The 21,786-nt window shown below is 35.5% G+C and overlaps 1 protein-coding gene across 1 annotated transcript in view; it reads right to left on the bottom strand.

The window, feature by feature from the left end:
* GRM8 (glutamate metabotropic receptor 8) overlaps positions 1 to 21,786 on the bottom strand; it is a 308,738-nt gene that overhangs the window by 120,323 nt on the left and 166,629 nt on the right. The window contains exon 6 of the mRNA XM_050970061.1: positions 667 to 867. Within this exon, the coding sequence (XP_050826018.1) occupies positions 667 to 867 (201 nt within the window). The remainder of the gene's footprint in view (positions 1 to 666; positions 868 to 21,786) is intronic.

The raw sequence follows: 21,786 nt of genomic DNA, 5'->3' as shown, positions 1-21,786 counted from the left end.
GTTATTGGCTCTACTGCTAACAGCCTAACCACCTGTAACTACATTTCCTCAGCAGACAGATCCCAGTTACATAGAACATTATGTAGTGTTGTTTAAAAATATATATTGTAGTTGTGTTTAAGTGATGTCATTAAATTACTGAGTCAAGAACAATTAAATGGAAAAGAAGCTGGAACTGCTAGTGAGTGTTTTAATTGAAATTTAGATATGTAAATCAAAAGTAATTTCACTATTTGCTTATGTAGGAAATTATTCATTAATTTTACAAGATTTTTCAAAAGGGAATTTTTAAAATTCTTTCTCCTGCAAACACATAAGCAACCACTGTCAAATTATTTTTACTCTGTCACTAAGATTGTACGAGTCCTCAATTTGTTTCCATAATAGCAGCTTTTCACTGGAATATTTTGATCGACAGATTCATATTTTTAACATCTGCCTCTTTTGGGAGCAGCTTAATGTTAGGATGAAAAATGTTAAGATGAAAAATACACTGGAGGTTTCAGAGCAGGTGGAAAAACTCAGAGTTCTGATTAAATGACAACTGCTTCTAATCCTGTTTTCCACTGTGCCTTACAGTATCCTATATAAAGAATAAAACCCCACTTGTCACTTATGGAACATTTAAAGAGGAGAGGGGCAAAAAAAAGAGCCCATGTAACTTACCATTAAAATTCACTGCCCGGATATAGCTAAGCAGCTCTTTACCATCAGTAGTGCTCATCCTGGGGCACAGACCAATATATCCAGGACAGAGATCTTTATGCATGTTGTGCAGGGCATAGGCCATGGAATACACTGCATCAATGACAAACTGCACTTTTCCTTCTTGTTCATAGGCTGAATCTCTTGCAATTCTTTCTAAGCCTGCAGAAGAAAGAGAGAGAGTTTACTTCTATTGGTGTGTGCACAAGTGTGTACCTGCAGGAGCACTGGCATGCAAAAATTCACACTGGAATGTAAATAATTACAGCTGGATTGACGGGTAAAGTAGGGATTCATCTATCCATCATCGAAATAAACAAGACAAGGAAAAATATGGCCATCTGGTTTTGCCTCTAATCATTGTACACTCTGCCAGGTATGTAAACAGTATGTTGATTTCTGGGCTAGGAAAGACGACAGGACATTTCATTACAAGAAAAATATATGTAGATATATATTTCTACAACCCGGTAGAAAAATTCTCTTTTCACCTGATTGATTTTCATTCAAGAGTTGTTCATTGTCATGTACAGGACAGTTCTAGAGCAGCCTGCCATTCTGTTTTAGATAAATTTAAGGCTACCTTGATTTTTATCCCTGTCTATTGTTTGATAAACATTATTTAATCATCTCAGGGAAAAAAGCTGAATGCTTGCCAAGTGATGTGACCATCTGTCTCCATAGTGAAAACTGCTTATTCTACGACATTTTCCTGTATTTGCTATTGAATAACACTTCACATTGAGAGCCATGTACTCTTTGCTGTTTCCTACAGGGACATTTATCCTTTAGAGGGAGCACAGAGCAAATCAATACATCATATAATTTTTATTCTGCAGGATTGCCCAAATTCATCATCTATGTCCAAGTACAAGAGAATTTTTATGTTAAGAGATTATATTACTTAGTGGAATTGTAAAAGAGAAAGATCAGAAAAATTATATTTTAAATAAAGAATAAACATGAAATCCCATGTCCTAGATAGAAATTCAGACACTGATTTCAAAGACTCAAATCTTCAGTTTCTAGGGAAAAGTGATTGGCAAATCTTGGTGTGAAATTCGCTCTGCTGAAATCTACTGTGAAATTCCTTTTGCCTCAGTGAACTGAACAGACATCTAGGTTATCTACCAGATTATCAACTCTTTCAATTTGCAAATAATCCAATCATATTATTTAAAATTATATAGAAATGAGACAAAGGTTTATGCATAATTATAAAAACCTCTCTATCTTCTTTTTTGGTTTTTTTTTTTTTTTTTTTGTATATCTAAACACAGGATTTTATCAGCTCAAGGTATCAATTTTGCTGAGTCCAAATTTATAAAAGTACACTGTTTGTGACTGAAAATATAGTGGACATGAGATCTTTCTTTAGACAAAGTATGCAAGCCCATATGATGAGGGGAAAAAGCCAAGGAGCATACTCAGAAGCCTTTCTTCTATTTGCTGCACTTCAGCACCTCCATCTTGCACTACAGTAATAACACATGAACAAATCTGTAATCTGACAAGCTGTAGTAGTTTGTGCTTTAAACACCCCTGAGCACTGGAAGAGATAGATAGCCTTGAAAAATCAGGGTGTGCTGTTATTTCTCCTCAGGGATTAGTTTAAAAAAACATAAAATCACTACTTCTTGAAAAGCTAAAAACCATTTGAAGAGGAAGGCAGAGATCATTTTTATGATTTGTACAAGTAGCTTTACAGACACTTTTTAAGACATACTCTCTAATGAATGACAAATAATTAATGAATAATGCCACCGTACTGCAAATAAATAAACAGGAAAAATCTTTCCTTGAACATGCTGAAAATTACACAATTAGTTGCAGTGCATTGCCCAGACATAAAAGAGGACATGAAGGATGGAAAACATGAAGCTTAATTAGTTTACAAATTTACTGACTTATTTCATTTGGGAGCTACCTTCCAACAGCAAATGATGGGTAGAGCTCATCTCTCCACTTTAATTGCTCCTGCCTTGTTAAGGACTCTGGGACAAGAGAAGGACAGAGTTTACAGAACTGCTGCAGGCACAGAGCAGTCAGTAACCTGGATGCACTCCCAGAGCTTCCACGTTCTCTAAACAGGATGGTCAGGACAGGAGGAGTTAAAAGGAGAACCATTTTTATTGCCAAGATAAATATAATTCCCATTACATAAATGGATATATGTGTATGCTGAGGGGTGGGGAGCTGGTGAAAACAGAGCAGAAATATTTTATGTAATAAATTCTAAGTCATAAAACACTAAATGTTGCAAACACTTAAGAAAGTGTATTGTACTAAGTGGTACAGATTTTAAAAGGGAAAAAAAAATGTTTTATTCTTCCCTATGTTATACTGTAGTTTAAATACATCTAAAACATTTTTGCATAAATTTCTTCCATGGCATGAGATTTTTACCTTCACTCTTCACAGATATGCTACATAAATTAATTCATCACATAAATTATAGAGGAAAAAACTAATTTATTGGGACTGAATGTGTTTCTATACATACAAAGGTGTAAGGACCATCACAGAATTACAATATTTAAATCAGTCAAACCCAGAAGGCAAAAGACAAGAGGAGTCTCTGTGCTTTGCAAAACTGAAAATCACAGCAAGAAAAGCTCTTTCTTCTTTAATTTTCTTTTTATTTTCTCTTTGTGGAATTCTCAAACATCTAAACTAATTTATAAGGATGGCAAGAACTCATCAACTTAAATTACACTGCTCTGCTCTAAATAGGTGTTTATGTATAGCAACAAAATGATGCATATTGTCTAAACCATAAATATGGTCAACTCCTACAGATATAATATTACTTGATTGGAAGACATGATTATAATTTTTCTTCAGACTTGTATGCCAAGTAATAATTGTTTATTTATAGCTTGACTCTCAGCTCTACAAGGCATGTTTCTACACGCATTGGTGACTTGAAGGAACATAAAAATTTGTACCTCATAAAATAAATGTTGTAATACTTCCTTATTTTCACTTCAATTTCTCATCCTACAGTTTTTACTCTGGTAAATTGCTTAAGCTGAGTCATTATCAAAAAGAGTGAGAAGATACTCCCAGTTCTCAAACCTGCAGCTGGCAGACCCATGGTCTGACAGTGTCAAGAACTGAGATGAGAACTGTGCTCACCAGATCCTGACCATCTCTTCCTGATCTTCAAAACAACAGAAATCCAGGGAAATGCGCCGTGGTGTTTTCCAGCTGGTCTCCCAATCCAGCTGTTGAAAAGTGCAAACCTGACATCAGCAGGATGTCAAGACTTTCTTCAACCAATGAAGAAAGAGTGTAGACATAAGTACTAGTGCTATCATCTTGGGCTTGAGAAGATCTAGGAGAGCAATGACACTAGTCCAGGAAATGTAAGCTGTTCCTGGATCAATCCACTGGAAATTTCTTTTGAGAACACTAAAGCAAGACAAAGGAATGATCCCATTAAGCTTGTAAATGTGGAAGAGTTGCTACAAGTGCTCTTGCAGCTCCTGTGCAAGAGTGACAAGCTGGATTGTTGCTGGAGATATTGCCTCCATGCCCGCACATCATTTCCCATTTTCATCCTGTATTTATTATGCTGCAGGAATAAATGTGTATCCTGCTCAGGATGGTGTAACTCACCTATTGCAGGGAAAGATAAGGAACATAATAGTAGGAAGGTGAGACATGGATTAAGTGGATAGGGATGTGACTGGGGCTGCTGGTCTGAGGGGGAAGAAGGTGAAGCAGGTGGTATTGTCAATTCCATGGGCGTGAATTGGGAATCGAGAATTTCAGGGAACTTAATCAAGATAAATTGGGCCTTTACAACAATAAACTAAAATGCATCTTCATTGAAAATTCAAGATCATGCAGTAAGTAAATAAAGATTAATGTAAGGTAGCTGAGGTAATGAATTCATACATGGACGATGATATCACCTATGAAAGAGGAACAAGTATCTTAATCAAAACCTAAGTTGGTGATCTCACCAGAAGGGCAATAATCTGGTGGGTGATAAGTGTTGCATAATTCATCCAAGTTTTAGAAAGCTTATTCTTAGTGACAATCTTAAAGTACATGTTGAAATAATTTCTGCACACATATAAGTCCATGACAATAGGAAAACTTCAGAGAAAAGTTCCTAGCAATTTTTCTCTTAAGAAAATAAAACATTCTACATAAAGCAAATGGATATACCTGTCTTGTAACTTGTGACATAGAGGGAAAACAATATATTTTATTTAACTGCCCCATTTCTGAAAATCACTAGTTCTCCTAACATTTCAGAGCAATCCTATTCCTTCTGTCTCACAAAGCTGTTTCCATTTAGCATTACTGAAAGCAATTTATGTAAATGCAGCCTACATTGTCTCTCCTAATTCTTTTGATATTTTTTAAATTCCATCCCATATATCTAGTAAAAATCTTAATTTATGTTACTTGAAAACAAAAGGCTGAAGTGAAGGATCTTGCACACAATAGCTGGTTAGAGCTTCAAACTGGAACAACGTTGTAATAGTGCAGGGTTTGAGAAAGGTTTTGGGCACTAGAGAGCTTTGGGACACAGGAAAAAGGCTCCATAGTTTAGAAGAGAAAAGACAGCTGGTATGAGGATGCAATGTGAGTAGGAACTATTGGACTGGCATGTCTTGCCCTTCATCCAGTGAGAACCATTTGCTGAGCAGTGACAAGGAGGGCCAAGAATGTCCTACCTGTGGATTTGTCACCAACTCTTTTGGGACCTTGTCCCCTCTCATAAGTGCCAGGAAACAAATCTTTAATGGACTGTGGGAAAAATCTTCCTGGGATAATGGTGGGAGGACAAGTAAAGTGGAAGAGGGGAGAAAAAATTGCAATGGTCTTAGAATGTTTTCTCATGAACAGCTTTTATTCCATTTGCCTCTCTTTACCTGCCTTTTTTATATATACTTGTGCAGAATTACTGCTCAAAGACAGTTGGGGTATTTTTCCAAACTTCTGTTCTTACAAGTCTGGATTTTGGATATCTAGAAATATATTTTTATTTCATAGTTGCAATTCACATTTTTACTTACTGCTAAATTATTTACCCCATTACTTGGCTCTCAAAACAGTTTTACTTAAGCTGCGCTTGAAAGCAAAGAAAGTCAAAGACAAATATTGTGTTCCATTGATTGTTTCTGTGGGCCAATCCCAATCTCAACTAAAACACAGCAATTTGTAAGTGGTCTCCCACTCTTCAGCTCAGGCATGATGATCTATTTGTCAGAATTGGTTGGAACTCCCCACCTTTGCAGCCAGAATGTTTTCCACAGAAAGCTGGCATCTGCAACTAAGCTGTTTCAGCAGGCTCAGCAGGAAGCACCAGGAGCATATGTTGCTCCTATTGTAGTCCTTCTGATTATTCAGCTGTTTTCCTCACACATTATGGAGTTTGATCTCTCTGAACAAATAATGCAGATCATCATCTTCTGTTACTGAAACTTAAGGGCGTGATATACGTTCATGGTGGGGGAGTTGAGTTTCCTAATAGCTGTATGGTAACAGTGATGCATGAGGTAGTTTGCAGAGAGCATCACAAAACCTGAGGCTTCTCTGTAATGGTGTGGTGTCAGTTTAGGAAGCAATTCAGAGAGCAAGCCAAGGATTACATCAATTTTCTCAGCCATTCCAAAGAGAAAATTGAGAATGTAGAAGCAGAGACAGTGAAATGAAGCAGTTTAACTGTCTGCTGTTCTCCAGCAACTGATGGATGTGGATTCGTGATTTAGTGAATTGCCCCTTGATTTAATTTTTGGGGGGTTATGCCTCTTTACACTGACTCACAAAAACCCCAAAAATACAAAATAAAAAAAACCTACAAGACAGCAAGACCAATTAGAAAAAGTCTGAAAAAAAAGCTTTTCAATCCCTACAACTATACAGTTATTTTTAAAAATTTCCTATTCAGAACTGGACTGAAACTTTATATATTTTTAATGTTTTTCAAATACAAAATAGCAAAAATAATATTTCACATTAAGTGAATATGCTCCAATAATTTTCACTTTCACATCACCATAAAGGAAAAACTAACTTTTCTTTTTGCTTCATCCGGTAACTGAAGCATCTAAAAAATTCTTGGCCTGCCCACAAATTTTTTCCATTGGAAATATCTTAATCTTTATCCTGACTTTCACAGTAAATCAGACTGTTCAGAAAAGCACTTCTAGCAAATGCACAGTAATATATACCAAAGTGGAATTAAAGCATTATCATAGTTGTATTGGAGTGTTTTGCTCCTATACAACTATACGTGACATTGACTAGTGTTTTCTCTTGGGAAAGCAAACTAAGGTTGCATTGCTAAAATAAGATTCTCTATTTTCTCATTTATGTACTTTGAGAGAGTCTCTAACAAGAGTTTGAATGTTATTATCAGAGTGAGAAAATTTCTTTATCTTAATTAGTGCCTTAATATTGCTTAATTATAGCTCCTTGAAACAGTGTACAGAGTTGGGGAACACAGGCACTCAGAATTCTCATACATTTAAAAAACAAGTCTGCTACATCTAACAGTGACAGTGTTGTGTAAATTGTCTTGCTGAGCCAAGATTTGCTATGATGACTGTCCTTAGCTAGACACTAATGTCTGCATTAAAATAAGAAGGATATGTTGTCTCCTGAGCCAACCACACCAAAAACAACACCATGCATTTAAAAGAAAATGTGTATAAAAGAATACAGTGGAATAAGCAATATTCCTTTCAGGCACGTGAGTAGTCATAGTCTGTGGAATTGCCCATGTTGGAACATGATACTTAGTATGAACAGAACTTGATACTGGGTACAACACTTTCAAAAGTTGTTATTTCCTTATTATAAATGGATTGCAGCTTGGAAACTACAAAAGTAGAGATCTGGTTCACTGGCTCACTTTCTGACCACCATGTGTCTGATAACCTGAGAGCAGAAAATACCTGCAGAAAAAGACATTTTGGAAGTTTAAATAAAAGGCAGAGAGACTATTTCATTACTAAGCAAGGATGCAAAGTAATAAATAAATAAATCTGACACCACAATTGGTTTCATTAGATTTTGGTCCAGCTTTCAAGACAGAAAGCAAACCACGCCAACTCTGCCAAACATTTCTATATAATATTTACATGTATTCTGAGGATTCCCTAAATATTTACATAGTCATTTAAATATCACTCATTCCCCTCTTGATTCTTCTGTTTTTATTTTAGGAAAGACACTGAAATCAGAGATTAATCAGTTTTGCTAGACTCTTTCTAGAGTAGGATAGATCCTACCATATATCACTGAGATGTATTTGTGATCCATCCTCTCTTTCATTCCTCTATACTTCTAGTTTCAGTACATATTAATGGTAGGCAGCTGTTTCTATCTTATGATAGTATCACACTTTTTAAAACCTTCCAACCATGTCTATTTTTCTTTACTTGTAACAGTAAAAATTGAATGCATAAGGTCAAGTTGTCACATTTAAGATTTTATTGTATATAGTAACACATGAAATTATGTTTCAAATCTAAAATGATTAGTTTTGCCATTAACATTCTTAAAATTCTAAGCAAAAATAAGGAATTTCAACCTCAACATTTTTCATCTTGGTTTGTGAATATGAAATGTCGCTTTACTGATTTTTCACAAAATCAAAACAATACAGGAAAAGTCTTTTAAATATAAAAAGAGATGTATTTTTCATAATGAAACCATGTCAAAAGTTTTATTTTTGTTATTTCTGAACAAAATAACATGAAGATAAAGGAAAAAACTCTCTTAGTGTTCGCTAACATGAAGATCTAAGGACTACCTTAGCAAAAACATTTTAAATGTTGGTCAAACTTTAGGTACTTTATTTCTCCCTCAGAATACTGTCAGTGTTAGTGTTAGCATGAACAGGCAACCAAATATGTTGCTGAATTTCTTAAGTCTGAAACAAATTATATCTCAAGGTAAGCATGTAGATAGGATCTACATTTTCTAACACAAATTACCCAAGGGAATTTCTAACTGTGGAAGAAATTGCTAGTGTAACTAGTCCAGGCACATAGGTTAAAATAACTGGTACCATTTTAAAACCCCACAGGCTGCAAGCACTTCTATGCAGACTTCAGTGTATAACTCCAAAGCCTACAGCAAAGGCTATCAGCAGGAGTAAAGATTCAGTACAAGTAACTGAATTTATTCATTTTCTGCTAGCATTTAAACTCAGAGGACCTTCAGCAGTATGTTTAAAAATCCTTTCTTCTGCTAATTGACCATGAGAGCTTTCAAGTTTAAGGTTCTGAAGCAACTGAAGGGACTTTTGTCCTCAGGAGTATTATTTTTATTTATAAACTTGTTTGACATCATGGTTAAGAAAGAACTTCCTTGCAATTAGAAAGCACTTTTTGGAAGTATATACAGAAAAGAAGCATTCAAGCACATCACTTCCTGAAGCATTTGTGGACACTATTTTTTATGAGTCTATTTGGAGACTAAAGACTACAGCTGCATCAAGACTTCACCAAAAATATTGCAACATCTAATCCAATCATATTAACTACTACTAAACAGAGGTTCAAGCAACTTTCTTTAGTTTGATGAGAAGCTCCAAAAGAGCAGAACAATGCAGGCTGCAAACTATTTGTAGTCAGCTCTTTACCAAAGTAGCAGATTGAGATGCTTTTGTGCCCTTTTCATCAGCTATAGATACTGTAGAAATTCAAGGCCTCTTGAGTTGGAGCTCCTTCAATGGAAGGAGCTTTATGTAAAAGTCTCTTTTCTGATATCAGAGTGCTGGGCTGAATTACCATGAAGGTAATGTGGGCTGGATGTCTGCTCTGGCTTGGCTTGAAGTCTGCAAGCTAAGGGACAGCAACATCCTAACAGGGCCATTTCTGCAGTGAATATTTGATAGCTTTTTGATGCAGACAATTTAAATATAGATTTGGAATGTACTGTGAATTCCCACTCAGACCAAGTGTTTTGATGCTATGATTCACATGAAGTACTGAATAACTTTGGTCCCTCCTGGAAGGGAGCTTTCATCAGCTCTGCATGTTTGCAGTTGGTTGCTGAGGCAGGATGCATCTCATGCAGCTTTAGCAATGTAACAGCCAATTGTCAAACCTAAAGAAAAGGGTTTTGTTTCAAAGAAAACACTTACCCTCTCCAAAAACAAGCATTTAGGAAAACAAGTTGAAGTGCTTCCCTGAACAGACTTTCTTGTGTAACTAGCTTAAATTACATAGTTAACTAGTAGAGAACTGGTGTTGTGCAAGATAAATATGTATGCTAGTTAAAAACAGTAACTCACATACTACCTATTGTTTAGTCAGCTGCTGTGAGAATAAGCAAAAAATTAAGTTGTTCTATTTTCTTACAATTGTTGCAAGGACTGACAATAGCTATATGTCACATTTGAATTAATTCACAGGGCTCCATGTTACTGCTAAGGAGACAAGTATGTAAAAGAAATTCAAAACAAATGTAATAAAAACCAATTTAAAATGAAAATAAATGTAATAATGAATCTTAAAATAATATAACTCTAAGTTGCTGCTGGGTTTCACAGTATCAAAATTCCAAGAGGAAATTTTTTAGAGCTAGACAAGATAGAAGTATTCATGACAGACTTTTTAGGTGAGAAAAGAGTGGGGTTTTTTCAGGAAGGAGTAGTGGGAGAATTCTTTCAACTGCAACTGAAAAAGGAAAGCAATGAAATCATACTTTTAACAGAAAAGGAACAATGATGAATTTAAGCATGTAAAAGATCCAATAGTACCATTTTTCAATATTAAGAGCTGAAGAAAATGTTGCATTACCTTTTTCATTTTCCCTATCCACTGTCTCTTCCTTCTCTGTCCCATTTTACTGAACCCATCACACTGCAAGAAGTAGAGTATGATGAGGAAAAGAAATAGGAGATTTCATTTTGTGTAGCCAGTAGGAAAGATTCTGCATGGTTTTAGAGAATTAAATACTTTTTTTTGTTTCATATTCTTCTGTATGACAAGAGGTAATTTTTGATAGTCAAAATGGAAAACATGGGTTCAAGAACTTTGGATTGCTGTAGGTTATAACGTTGTCATGTATTACTGTCAAAGTAAACCTATGTTATTTACTGGAGATGGTGAAACAAAATTTTTTTCTACAAGATGTGTAGACAACTGCTGAAATTCATGATTTTCCACAGGTGAAAATCTGTAATTTCCTCACTAGTCTAATTAAAGGTGTTTCTTCAGGACCTGATAAAAATAAAAGCACCATCAATTAGAACTAAGCAGCTAGCTAATGGACTGCTTGATGGCATGAACAGGACATGGACGATTGCCTTCTGGAAGGGGATTTCAGTCTGAAACTGGAAGAGAGTTTACCCAATACTCTTTGCAGAGCCTAGAAGACAGCTACTTCTTTAATCACAAACTAATTAAAACTGATTGGCTTCGTTGCTAAAATTGCTAAATTAGGGACATTATAGACGCCTGTTCCTTGAGCAGGTTGGCTGTACACACTCCATTGGCAGCACTCGTACAGCTGCACATATCCCATCCTCACCAGGGCAAAACAGTGACAGCAAGCAACACAAAGAAAAGCTCCCTTATGGGCAGTCCTGTCCCTTTTGGATAGAATGAATCAATTTGCTCTGCTTTCTCCTCCTGTGTGAATCTACAAATAGCTGAAGAGAGAGGAAAGAGGCTTGTCTGGAGATGTTGGAGTTGGAGGGAAATAGATACGCTGTCAGGGCTTTTGCAGCAAATCTGAGCATTACCTTGGCTGAGACATGCTAAATTAGATGGTGCTGAACAAGATGCCTGTGACTAAGCAACAAAAAAAACCCCAGAAAATGTCCCCACAGTACACTTTAGGTCTCTAATTTAAAAAGTAGTCAAAAACCTGTTTAGCCATGTAAACACCTTAAAAACTCAATACTCTACCAAAATATCTGAAGTATATATTTCACAAAACTAAAACCAAAGCCATCTTGAGAATCTGGGGGACTTCACCCTCTGCCAAGGGCCATCAAGAATTCATGGTACAAACAAGTTTAATTCCTCACAGGGGATGAATACAACAAATAAATCTGAGTCCACCAAATTCACCCTTGGTTTAGCCCCTGATTGATACTCATCTTCTGCTTAAAAATGCTAGTAATTAAGCACTTCCTCATCAATCAAATTTCTTCTTTTTAGGTGCTAGTACACTAATAATAATAATAATAATAGTAATAATAACATTAATAATAGTAATAATAGTAACAACAACAGCAATAATAATGATGACAATAATAATAATAATAATAATAAATAATAATAATAATAATAATAATAATAATAATAATAATAATAAGCAAAGTACTGTTAAAGCACATTCTTTCTCCTGATAGGAAGTGCACACATTGCTGTATTTGCATATCTAAATCAGCAAGTCCCCTAGTATGAACAGCTGTCAGCACAGTAAGGCTTCAGTCTTCTAATTCAGTCTACAATCTTTTAACAGTATTCACATCCTGATGGCTATGTGTACCCCAAAAAAAGCAGATCTTCAATCAGGTGTGCATGTCACTGTAATACTGAGACAGTGAGAACCTACTTGGTTGTTTTCATGCACTTGAAAATCAGATGGGAAGGACAGAAATATTTAGGTATTCGGCTACTATAATTTTAAAAAGATCACTTGTAATAACCATTACATTGTCATGGACTTATTTAAGGAACCCAAGGCTGGTCAACAGTCCTGATCTTGAACAAAACTGAAATGTTTCCTTTTACTTTCTTAAAATGTATTTTTCAGTTTAGGATTTACTTTTGAAGAAATCCAAGCTCCTCTGCAGAATGCCAAAATCTTGTGCAGTACATGTTCCAATTTACTAAGTGCAGTTTGAACTCATTTTACCAAGGCTTTTTAATTTATTTAATTTCTCCTAATTCTTATAACTTGTATCATAATTTTTAATGTGCAGGCTGATGGGAAAATTCCCCAAATCATTTAAGTGTTTCACCAGTATGTTAGATGTGTAAATGTGTTTTGAACCCTTTTATATAAGAAATACACCAATAAACTGGAGGAATTTCAGCAGACAGCCATCAAGATGTTCTCGGGGACAAATCACATGCCCTGTGAGGAAAGGATGAAGCATAAGGCTTTAGCCAGCCTGGAGAAGAAATGGTGGGACAAGTCCCTCAAAGAGCAGATCCAAACAGGGAGATGAACCAATACTCTCCACAATGGTGTATGATGCAGGACATTATGGGCATAATGTGAAACAGGAGTTTTAGACTGGTCAAAGCTTTTTTCCAATAAGGTAGTTCAGACCACAGAATGGGTTTCTCATAGAACATATTCCATTTCTCCAAATCCTCAGAGATTTTCAAAATTTGAATGGAGGAAGTCCTAACTCACCCAGATCCAACCTCATGCTGAGCCTCTGTTGTGGCTTAGGTCTGGATGGAAAGTAGCATCCTGTTTTGAGCATGAGGTTGGACTAGAGACCTCCAGAAGTTCTTTCCAGCCTGAAAATATCCTATGATAAGATGCCGCTGCACCAGAAATGTCTTAGCCAATGCTACTGACCAATCTCAAGTGCCTATGTGCATATGCATATCTACAGGTACACCTGCTCTTGCAGATAAGCCTGTGGAAATCCACAAAATACAGAGTTCTAGGGACTTCTATTGATTACTCTCTCAGTCCTTAGATGATAAAGAACAGTTCAAAGCAAAGAGAAAACCAGGTGAATTAACTTTTAAAAAATTATTGTTATATTTGACCTCACCAGGTAAAGTATCTGCATATTTAAGGATGTGTTACATAGATAGGGGTACACTACATTGATGCCTTTGCTAGTTTGGATGCCTTTTATTGTGACTACCATATCACTTAGTGCAAAAATTATATGACTGACTTTTATGTTCACTCACTCCCATGAGCCTGGAATTCTGTGACAGAGGAAAAAAAAGTTTACTGATGGAAAGTGGTGGTGAGAACTCTGGTCTCTTTTTAAATAAATTTCAAACATTTTCATCAGTAAAGAGCTCACTCACTGTCACCTCAGAGGATACCAAAATTTCAAAGAACAGAGAGATAAAAGCCAGAATGTACTTTGGTAAGATCCTTTTTAAACCATTCCAATGATCTGCAAGTGACTTGTTTCATGAGCCAAAGTATTCACAGCTCTTGGCACTGACCTCTTCTGCTGGCCTGAATCACCTCAGTTCCAATGGAAGTCAATTAAGTAAGGGTCATTTATGGTCCCTCCAATTTTGTCTCAAAATCTGGCATAATGTGAAAATGTCAGAGAGGTAAAGATTTTTGGTTTTTTTAAGACAAATTGCACTATTTTCTGTTAGGGTATATTTGTTGCTTCCTTACAGGAGAATGCTTCTGATGTTCTCTTAATTTAATCAAAGAGAAGTCACCTGAAGGGATAGAAATTCAAACACAACCTAGATCATGTAGCTCAAGGAAGCTGTAGTCAGCTTTTCACTTTAACATTCTCCAGTCTCATGGGTATGTGCACAGTTACACTAAGTTAATTAGTTAGTAATATATACTAGCTGATACATAATTCACAAGATGACCATAATTTTAAGGAGTGTAAACAATATTTTGAAATTAATGTTTCCCAAAAGCCATGTTAAAACCTAAATGAGAGCTGATAACGGTCAAAAAGAGCAAAAGAAAGGGATGGGAGTGAAGCACAGTAACACAGTAATTACCATTCAGGGTAAAGAGAATCTTTTTTTCTGGCAGTAATGAGTATGCAATTATGGCCCCACAAAAAAGGCAGCACCTAAACAAACAGATAGAAAGTGCTATTGCACTTGCTCTGTGCTATAAATTTGTGCTCTCTTCAGGCTTTTTATCTTCAGGCTTAAATTGCCCTTATGGAATTGGAAATCTGTATTTCTTAGGCTGCAGCTTGTGTCATCAGTGACACAAGCCAGAGGTAATGCTATGGTGAAGCCAGTTTACAAAAAAACACCTTGGAGAATGACAAATGAAATTATTTATCTATTTATTTTAAATAAGTCAAGACATGAGGACAAAGTGATTCCAAATTGTGTATGAGAAATGATTCATGATTCAATAGAAAACAAAATTTTTTTTTTTTTTTTTTTACAAAATTAATTTATAAACATGCATCACATCTTCTTAAGAGCAGAAAGGCATTCAGTTATCTTCTGTTAGGATTTCAACCTCTTCATACCTTGACTGAGCAAACCTTGTCAGACAAAGAGGGACAGGAGCTTTATAAGTAGTTCCTTCCAAGTAAAAGAACATTTTCAGAATTCTATTTTCTCCATTGATTTATACAAATTATTTGCTAGGACACTGAAGGAAAACAAATGAAATATTACTGTAATCCCAGTGATGCCATTCTACATCCATCAGTGGAAAACTTGGCCAATAATATTTGCAGAAAACAATGATAGTTGAATGATTATTTGCTTCTTTCAAGTTAACAAACCTATTGATTTATTTTTATTATTGATATATTTATTAGTTATCATCAGTATTTATTGTAAAAATAAAATCAAAAAAAATGTACTCTAGTTATTTTGGTGATTGGTAAAACAGGATGTAGTCAGCTTCCTTACATATTTTTCTGCCGCTGTAAAAAGAAAATCATTCCTAGAAATGCAAAGATATGACGATAAAAATAGCACTATCATCTATGATAGACCGATTCCCTCTCAAAAAGATGAAAATTAAATGTACATTATATATATGCACATAAATAGAGTGAATCATATATACTGATTATTTGTTTACTTTTCTTCTCGCCTGGGTGGAATAGATTTTATTAGACTTTTTTAAGCTTCAGAGTCTTTGAACAATATCTTCACTATGCATTTTTGGTGGAAATTATTTTATAAAACAGATTATCTAACAATAAGCATCTCACAAATCAAAAAAACAGCTTTGCACATGTAGTGGCAGATTCTGACCTGTATTTATTTTACATTATTTGAGGTTTCTGGAAATAATTGTTGAGATGTTATTTGCTGATAAAAAATGAAAGTAAAGCTGGTTGTGATTAGAAGGATGACAAGAACTGTGAGTAAGGAAGAGTCAGCTCATACTCCAAATACACGTGTGCCAGCATGACATGGAAAATGTATGGGAGTGTCAGGCTGTACACAAACTATATAAATTACATTTGTCATTACAAAGTCATTACAAAATGACTAAACAGGTCTGGCATTGTACTGAACAAGGTGCTTGCATTTAATCAGTGCAGAAGACCAGACATCAGTGACAGAATGCTTGCTGCTTTTGAAGAAAAATGTTTGAATAGTTGTGACATGTGACATGCCAGTGTGAAAAGCTAGTTCAAGACAACCAAGCAAAACCAAAATACTCTTTACTTCTGCCTACTGTGTAGGCAAAAAACAATTTTTGCTGCCCCAGAATGAGCCAGTTTTACCATAGAAAGTCATAAAGAGAAGGATAGAAATATTGTAGAGCTCTGAAAAACTAACCTTGTTCCTAGCACTGTCCCCAGCAGATGCAAAGGATGGAAGCAACGCTTGCCATAGCCACAAATGACTTCACACCTTTGGCAGCTGAAGCCACTATACCTCTCAGCTTGGCTCTCCAGGCTGCTTAGTTAGGGAGGCATGGATAAGTCTCCAAATGCTGGACTTTGCCTAGCTCATACTTGGCGCTATCTTGACCTTGCTTCCTTTAGAAGGTTTGAAGGCAGAAATGCATAAAATCTTTTTGGCAGGCTGCTTAACTAAGGCAGCTAAATAGGAACAATGGGAACACTGTAGTTTAGGTCCATTTTTTAAAATAAATTCCCACTATATCTGAAATAACTTCAAGTGGACTTGTAAAATTGGTCTGATTTCAGTGAAACAGTCTCATCAGAGACTTTACAATGCAACGCACAAAATTAGTATTATGCAAGGACTTGGGTTTAGGTAAAACTCTCCCTGAATGTTATCAGTAAGCATACCTAGTTAATCCTTTTTCAGGATTTGATCTTCAAAATTGTTTTCTGAACCACCAGTCTGCAAAAAGCACACAGTATTAACCCTTTAGCCAAAACCAAAGGCTAAGTGGGAATATGCCAGCCAAGGAGAGCCATGGCTGAGGAGGCCTTCCTTGAAACACAGACCTGATGTATAGATGAGAACTGTGGCAAAATGATTGATGACTCTTCTGAGTAGTCCCATCAGTCGCCCCATGCTATTAGAATGTAATTGTTTTAGTGGACTCAGTGGCATCCCTTCTGCCTTCATGGGACTAAAGTTAGGGTAATTTTTTTTCAAGCCACTGTTCTCAATTGCTAACTCGAAAATGATTATGTCTATCAGTAAATTGACCTGATTACTCTGATGTCACAAGAATATTGATAGCTTTTAATTTCTACACCACTCAGAATCTCCTTTGGTAATATCACGCACACTCTGAATAAAATTATTCACAAAATTCACCTTTTTTCTTAAGCCTCTGCTGCTGATAACTGCTCCTGAAAACACTCAGTATTTGAGAGAGGGAATACAATGAGAACTGTGGATTTTTTTTTTTTTTTAATTTTAGCATCCTTATTAGTACAATCAAAGCATCTTAATATTTTATTTCTCTTTGTTCTAGACTCTTATTAAAGGACGACTGTAGTCTTTCTTTAAAGAGCTTAACTATTTATTCTTTTACCAAAAATCTAATCTTTTATCTTAATTCTAATTTAACATATTCATCCCAGCATGCAACCACAACATGAGTGTAGATATAATTATTAATACTGATAATAATATAAATGGTAAATTTTCTGTGTATTATCTGATGCTAGGAAAGTAGCACATTAGGCAAAGTTACAACATTTGCTAACAAGAGACAAAAACAGCTCACCAGGTAAGAGTTTCAAGACACCCCTCTGCTCTACTGCTGCTTAACTGCATTGAGTTCACAGGCAAGCACTGCTCTGATTTGAGCCTTTATAATTCATCAGAGCACAGACTCTCAAAACAGAAAGTCTGTTTAGTCTGTCTCTATCATCATAATGACAGTAGGAACACAAAATAGCCTTTGGCTCTGGGTGAGTTAATTATCTCCTTTTTTTTCCCTAGGACACCGTCTCGAAGTACTGACACATTAACCTTGCAGACTATTCACTTAGACCTTCTGCACAGCTTGAGATTACTACTAGTCTCTACTGGTTAGTGTCAACTTCCCTGCTCTCTGGGGTTAGCCAGGTCACTCCTCCTTGCCTGGAAGATTAATTTCCCTCTTAGGGACAGAATAAGCTGAAGTATACAAACACTTGAATTAAGTGATGGAACATATTCTAGAAAGAAGAAAAACTACATTTATCTAATCAACTGTTTCTTCTGATTAAAATGGAACACTATCAGCAAACAAGGTCTTTTCTTCACTAAAATATATATTTATACGTATTCTAGATGTGTATCAAAAATACCTACTCTAATGAAAAGAACTGAGCTGTCAAAAATGTGCTTTATGGTTTTCCAAACCATTAAATGTTATAAAGTTTTGTTTCTGAACAAATAGAAGACATTTATATACAATACAATCCACTGTAAGTCAGCTGTATTTACAATTTCTTTTCAATGCATTATATAACTATCCTTCTTGTAGAATAGTGATTTTTCCAAGCTGTATCAAATGCAAATGAAGTAAATATTTATCAGGATATTTTAAGCACAATACAAAGATTTTAAAAATAACTATATATTTTCCCAGTTCTGACTATATGTTTTCATTTAAGCTTTTACTTTTCAATTTTCAGCTACTTTGGACAATAGGAACGGATTCAACTAATTTACATTTTGGTTCTTGGTGTAAATACTACACCATTGAGAGAGATGTTTATTCATTTAACTATGGAACTATTGCTTGGTAGCTTCACAGAAAACAGGAAATCTTTTCGTTCTTTCAATTCCGAAGGATTGCTTGGATTTGCCTTTTAATAGATATTTTCTGATTACATTCTTGTTAGTGAAGGCATCATAACACTCTAGTTAATTAAACTTTAAGTTTCATAATAATGTATAGGTATAATGTATTTCTAATATATTTTCTGAGCAAGACAGAGAGAGCTTGCATGTAGCTTCATTTCAGAGTCCTCATTTTTTTTTTAATCTAAGGGACTGTATCTTGGTACAAGTGGGGAAATCATGGATAGCTGGTGAGCATGTGAGCCAAAAGCTTTTAGATCCCTGTGCAGTCTGCTGAATAGTGTCCTTCATCAGAATCCTACAACTTTATCAGCCTGACAGAAAAATTTCAGCAATGCATCTGACCTTATACCTCAAAAGAAGAAATTGATAAGCTACTTCAAATATGGACAGTGGTTTACATTAAGCCCTAATAAACACAGCTTTGCAAATTTAAGAAATTTTGCTTCCAAGCTCTCTCAGCACATATCTGTCATACAGTTTTGGGGAAATACAGTAAAACTAGTGCCACATCTCCTTAAAGTTTAAGTTTTTCAAGTTGCTCATTAAAACATTTGGATATGAATACACATAAGAGGCCTAAAACTCTCACAAGGCTGCCTGAAAATTGGATCCCAAAGTTGTCTACCTTCAGAATGAGCAAAATTGGGTATTTACCAGGAAAATTAGCAAAAACAACTATCCTATGAAATATCTTAGATAGAAATATCTTAGATATGACTCAGTAATATCTCAGAACTGCATGACACCTATGATGACTTAAACTCGACCAAGTACACTTTAGTACACTGCATCAATAGTAGAATTCTTGAGTTTAGGTGATTTACTAGCTGTACTTTAGCTAGCTTTTGTATGACACACTTCTGACAAACTCAGTAAAATAAACTGCAAGTCCAGCCATTTACATGACATATTGAGAATAAGCTGTTCAATCAGCAGGTAGTTCAGCTTTTACTGAAATTATTACTGAAATGTCTTCAGCTTTAATTCCCACAAATATTTTGATAATGTTTTGGAGGGATACTATTTCTCCATTACAAAATAAAACCGGGAAAGATTAATTTTTTTCTCTTAAAGTAATTTCTAATTATTAAGTTTAGAATAGAATTATTAAAATATATTGACAAGTCTCTCATTTCACTCAGTTCTAAAGTAAATTTTTTCACTCATTAAAGTCAAGAAGCACCCTATTAAACCATAAAAGTCAACCCACTAGTCATAAAATGAGTTTTAAAATAATGAACTGCTGATTTAAGATTAATGCTTGATTATCTTTGTGAAGGTGATAATAGTTACTCTTACACAGACTTGACAGAATTAATGGGCCATACAAAAGTGACACAGAAAGGGCAGGCATTGCTCAATTATTTTCATTAGTACTTCCTTATTTAATGATGGAGTGTCATGTGAAGCATGCTGTGCTTCACTTTCACTTGAGATTTGGAAAATATGATTGTCAAAAAGAAAGTATCATGGTCCTTTCTCATCTATACCACACTATTAGTTCCTTTTGTAGCTTTTAATGAGGCACATATTTCAGGGATTTTGATGGGTATAGGGAAGCAAAAAGATTAGGAATTAAGAGTTAAAATCTGGGAAAAAAAACCCCACAAATTGTAAACAGCCATAGAAATTTCCCTGTATTTCCTTTTGACTTGATAATGAATCAAGGTTGCAACATAAATAAACTAGAGTTTTCCTTTGCAAGACCAGAATGAGGCAAGAATGCATTACAGATGTCAATGATAGAGGGTTGAGTGTATCCCCTCTATCCAATCAGGAGACATACACAGGGTGTTCTTCAGGTGGGAGGGATTTCAATTCACCTGTCTTTACTCCACAAAGCATATACATCTATTACTGGTTTGGATTCATCTCAAGCTCAGGCCAATAAGAGATGCTTAAGGAAAGCAATTACACCAACCCCATTTCATTACTTCCACAGACTTAGACTTACAGATAATGTGAAAAATCAGTAAAGAGCAGAGAAAAAGGGACTATTCTGAATTATTGCTGCAGATACCTTCTATGGTATCTGACATATCCTCAAAATAGCCCACCTTTCTCACTAACAAGTTTCTTTCCTATTCAGTGGTCTAGATAATTCAGCCATGGTACTCTGAATGCTGTAGTTGGTATACGTATACATATATATATATGTTAAAGAATATATACACACGCATTTGCATTCTGTTTCCCTGTTTACTCTCCCAGAGGAATAAGAACTTTTAGCAGAAAGACAGTGTCATTGACCTGCCTTTTTATAACAGTGTTCTGTGTAAAGACTCCAGCCCTGTAAAATTCATTGCAGTTGTACTACATATAGAAACACAGTGAGTGCTAAGCACATAGCTTTTTAGTGCATTAAAGTGTTGATGTTTTTCATTCCTTTCCTCCCTATTCCCATCCTGCATGGCTTATTCAGACTGAGACAAACTATGGCAAAAAGAAGACAATTAAAAAAACACTTCACCTTCCCCAAGTCTTTATTCCAAGTAAAATAGTGTGGTCTCAGTAGCATCCTAAGCATCCTGTGGGTGAACCCATAAGCAGCCAGCTGAGATGAGTTTATGGCTGCTTTCTGCAGCAGAGTAGTGATGGTACCTGAGGCAGGCAAAAGCTCTTGCAAAAATCCCAGTGCCATCTATTTAGCTTTGATAGAGGGAGAAAGAAGCTCAGCCACGCTTAACTAAATGACACTGAACGCTGATATGTGAATATGCTGTCAAAGTTAAATGAAGTGCTGTGCAGAGATAATATTCTCTTTCTCTGCAAGGACCCAGAGCTAATCAAAACAATTAACTAAGCTATTAACCATACCAAACATACTGACTACTATTATTTATTACTCATCTCAAAAGAATTTCTAATTTTTCTAAGATTATGGAAAAAGGAAACACATTAAATGTGGCAATTGAAAATTGTGATGATTCTAGAACCATCTCTGATGAGTGTGTAGGAGAGCTAATTGTAAAGAAATTATTGACAGTGGACATGTTGGTACCAACTGTGTCAGCCTTACACTGTTCACAGGGGTGAGCTGCAGAGTAGGTTGAGAATTAGTCCTTTTCAACATAATTATTCCTTTTCAACATTCAATTTTCACCCCACTTAAATGTTAAACAAAGTAGTTTTCTCACTAATATTCTGTCTTTGATTAGTAGACAGCAAAAAATAACATGGTACCTCTTGTCATGACTGA

The sequence above is a fragment of the Serinus canaria genome, chromosome 1A (assembly GCF_022539315.1).
Source record: "Serinus canaria isolate serCan28SL12 chromosome 1A, serCan2020, whole genome shotgun sequence".
Taxonomy (NCBI): Eukaryota; Metazoa; Chordata; class Aves; order Passeriformes; family Fringillidae; genus Serinus; species Serinus canaria.
This window is presented reverse-complemented; position numbering and strand designations above follow the sequence as displayed.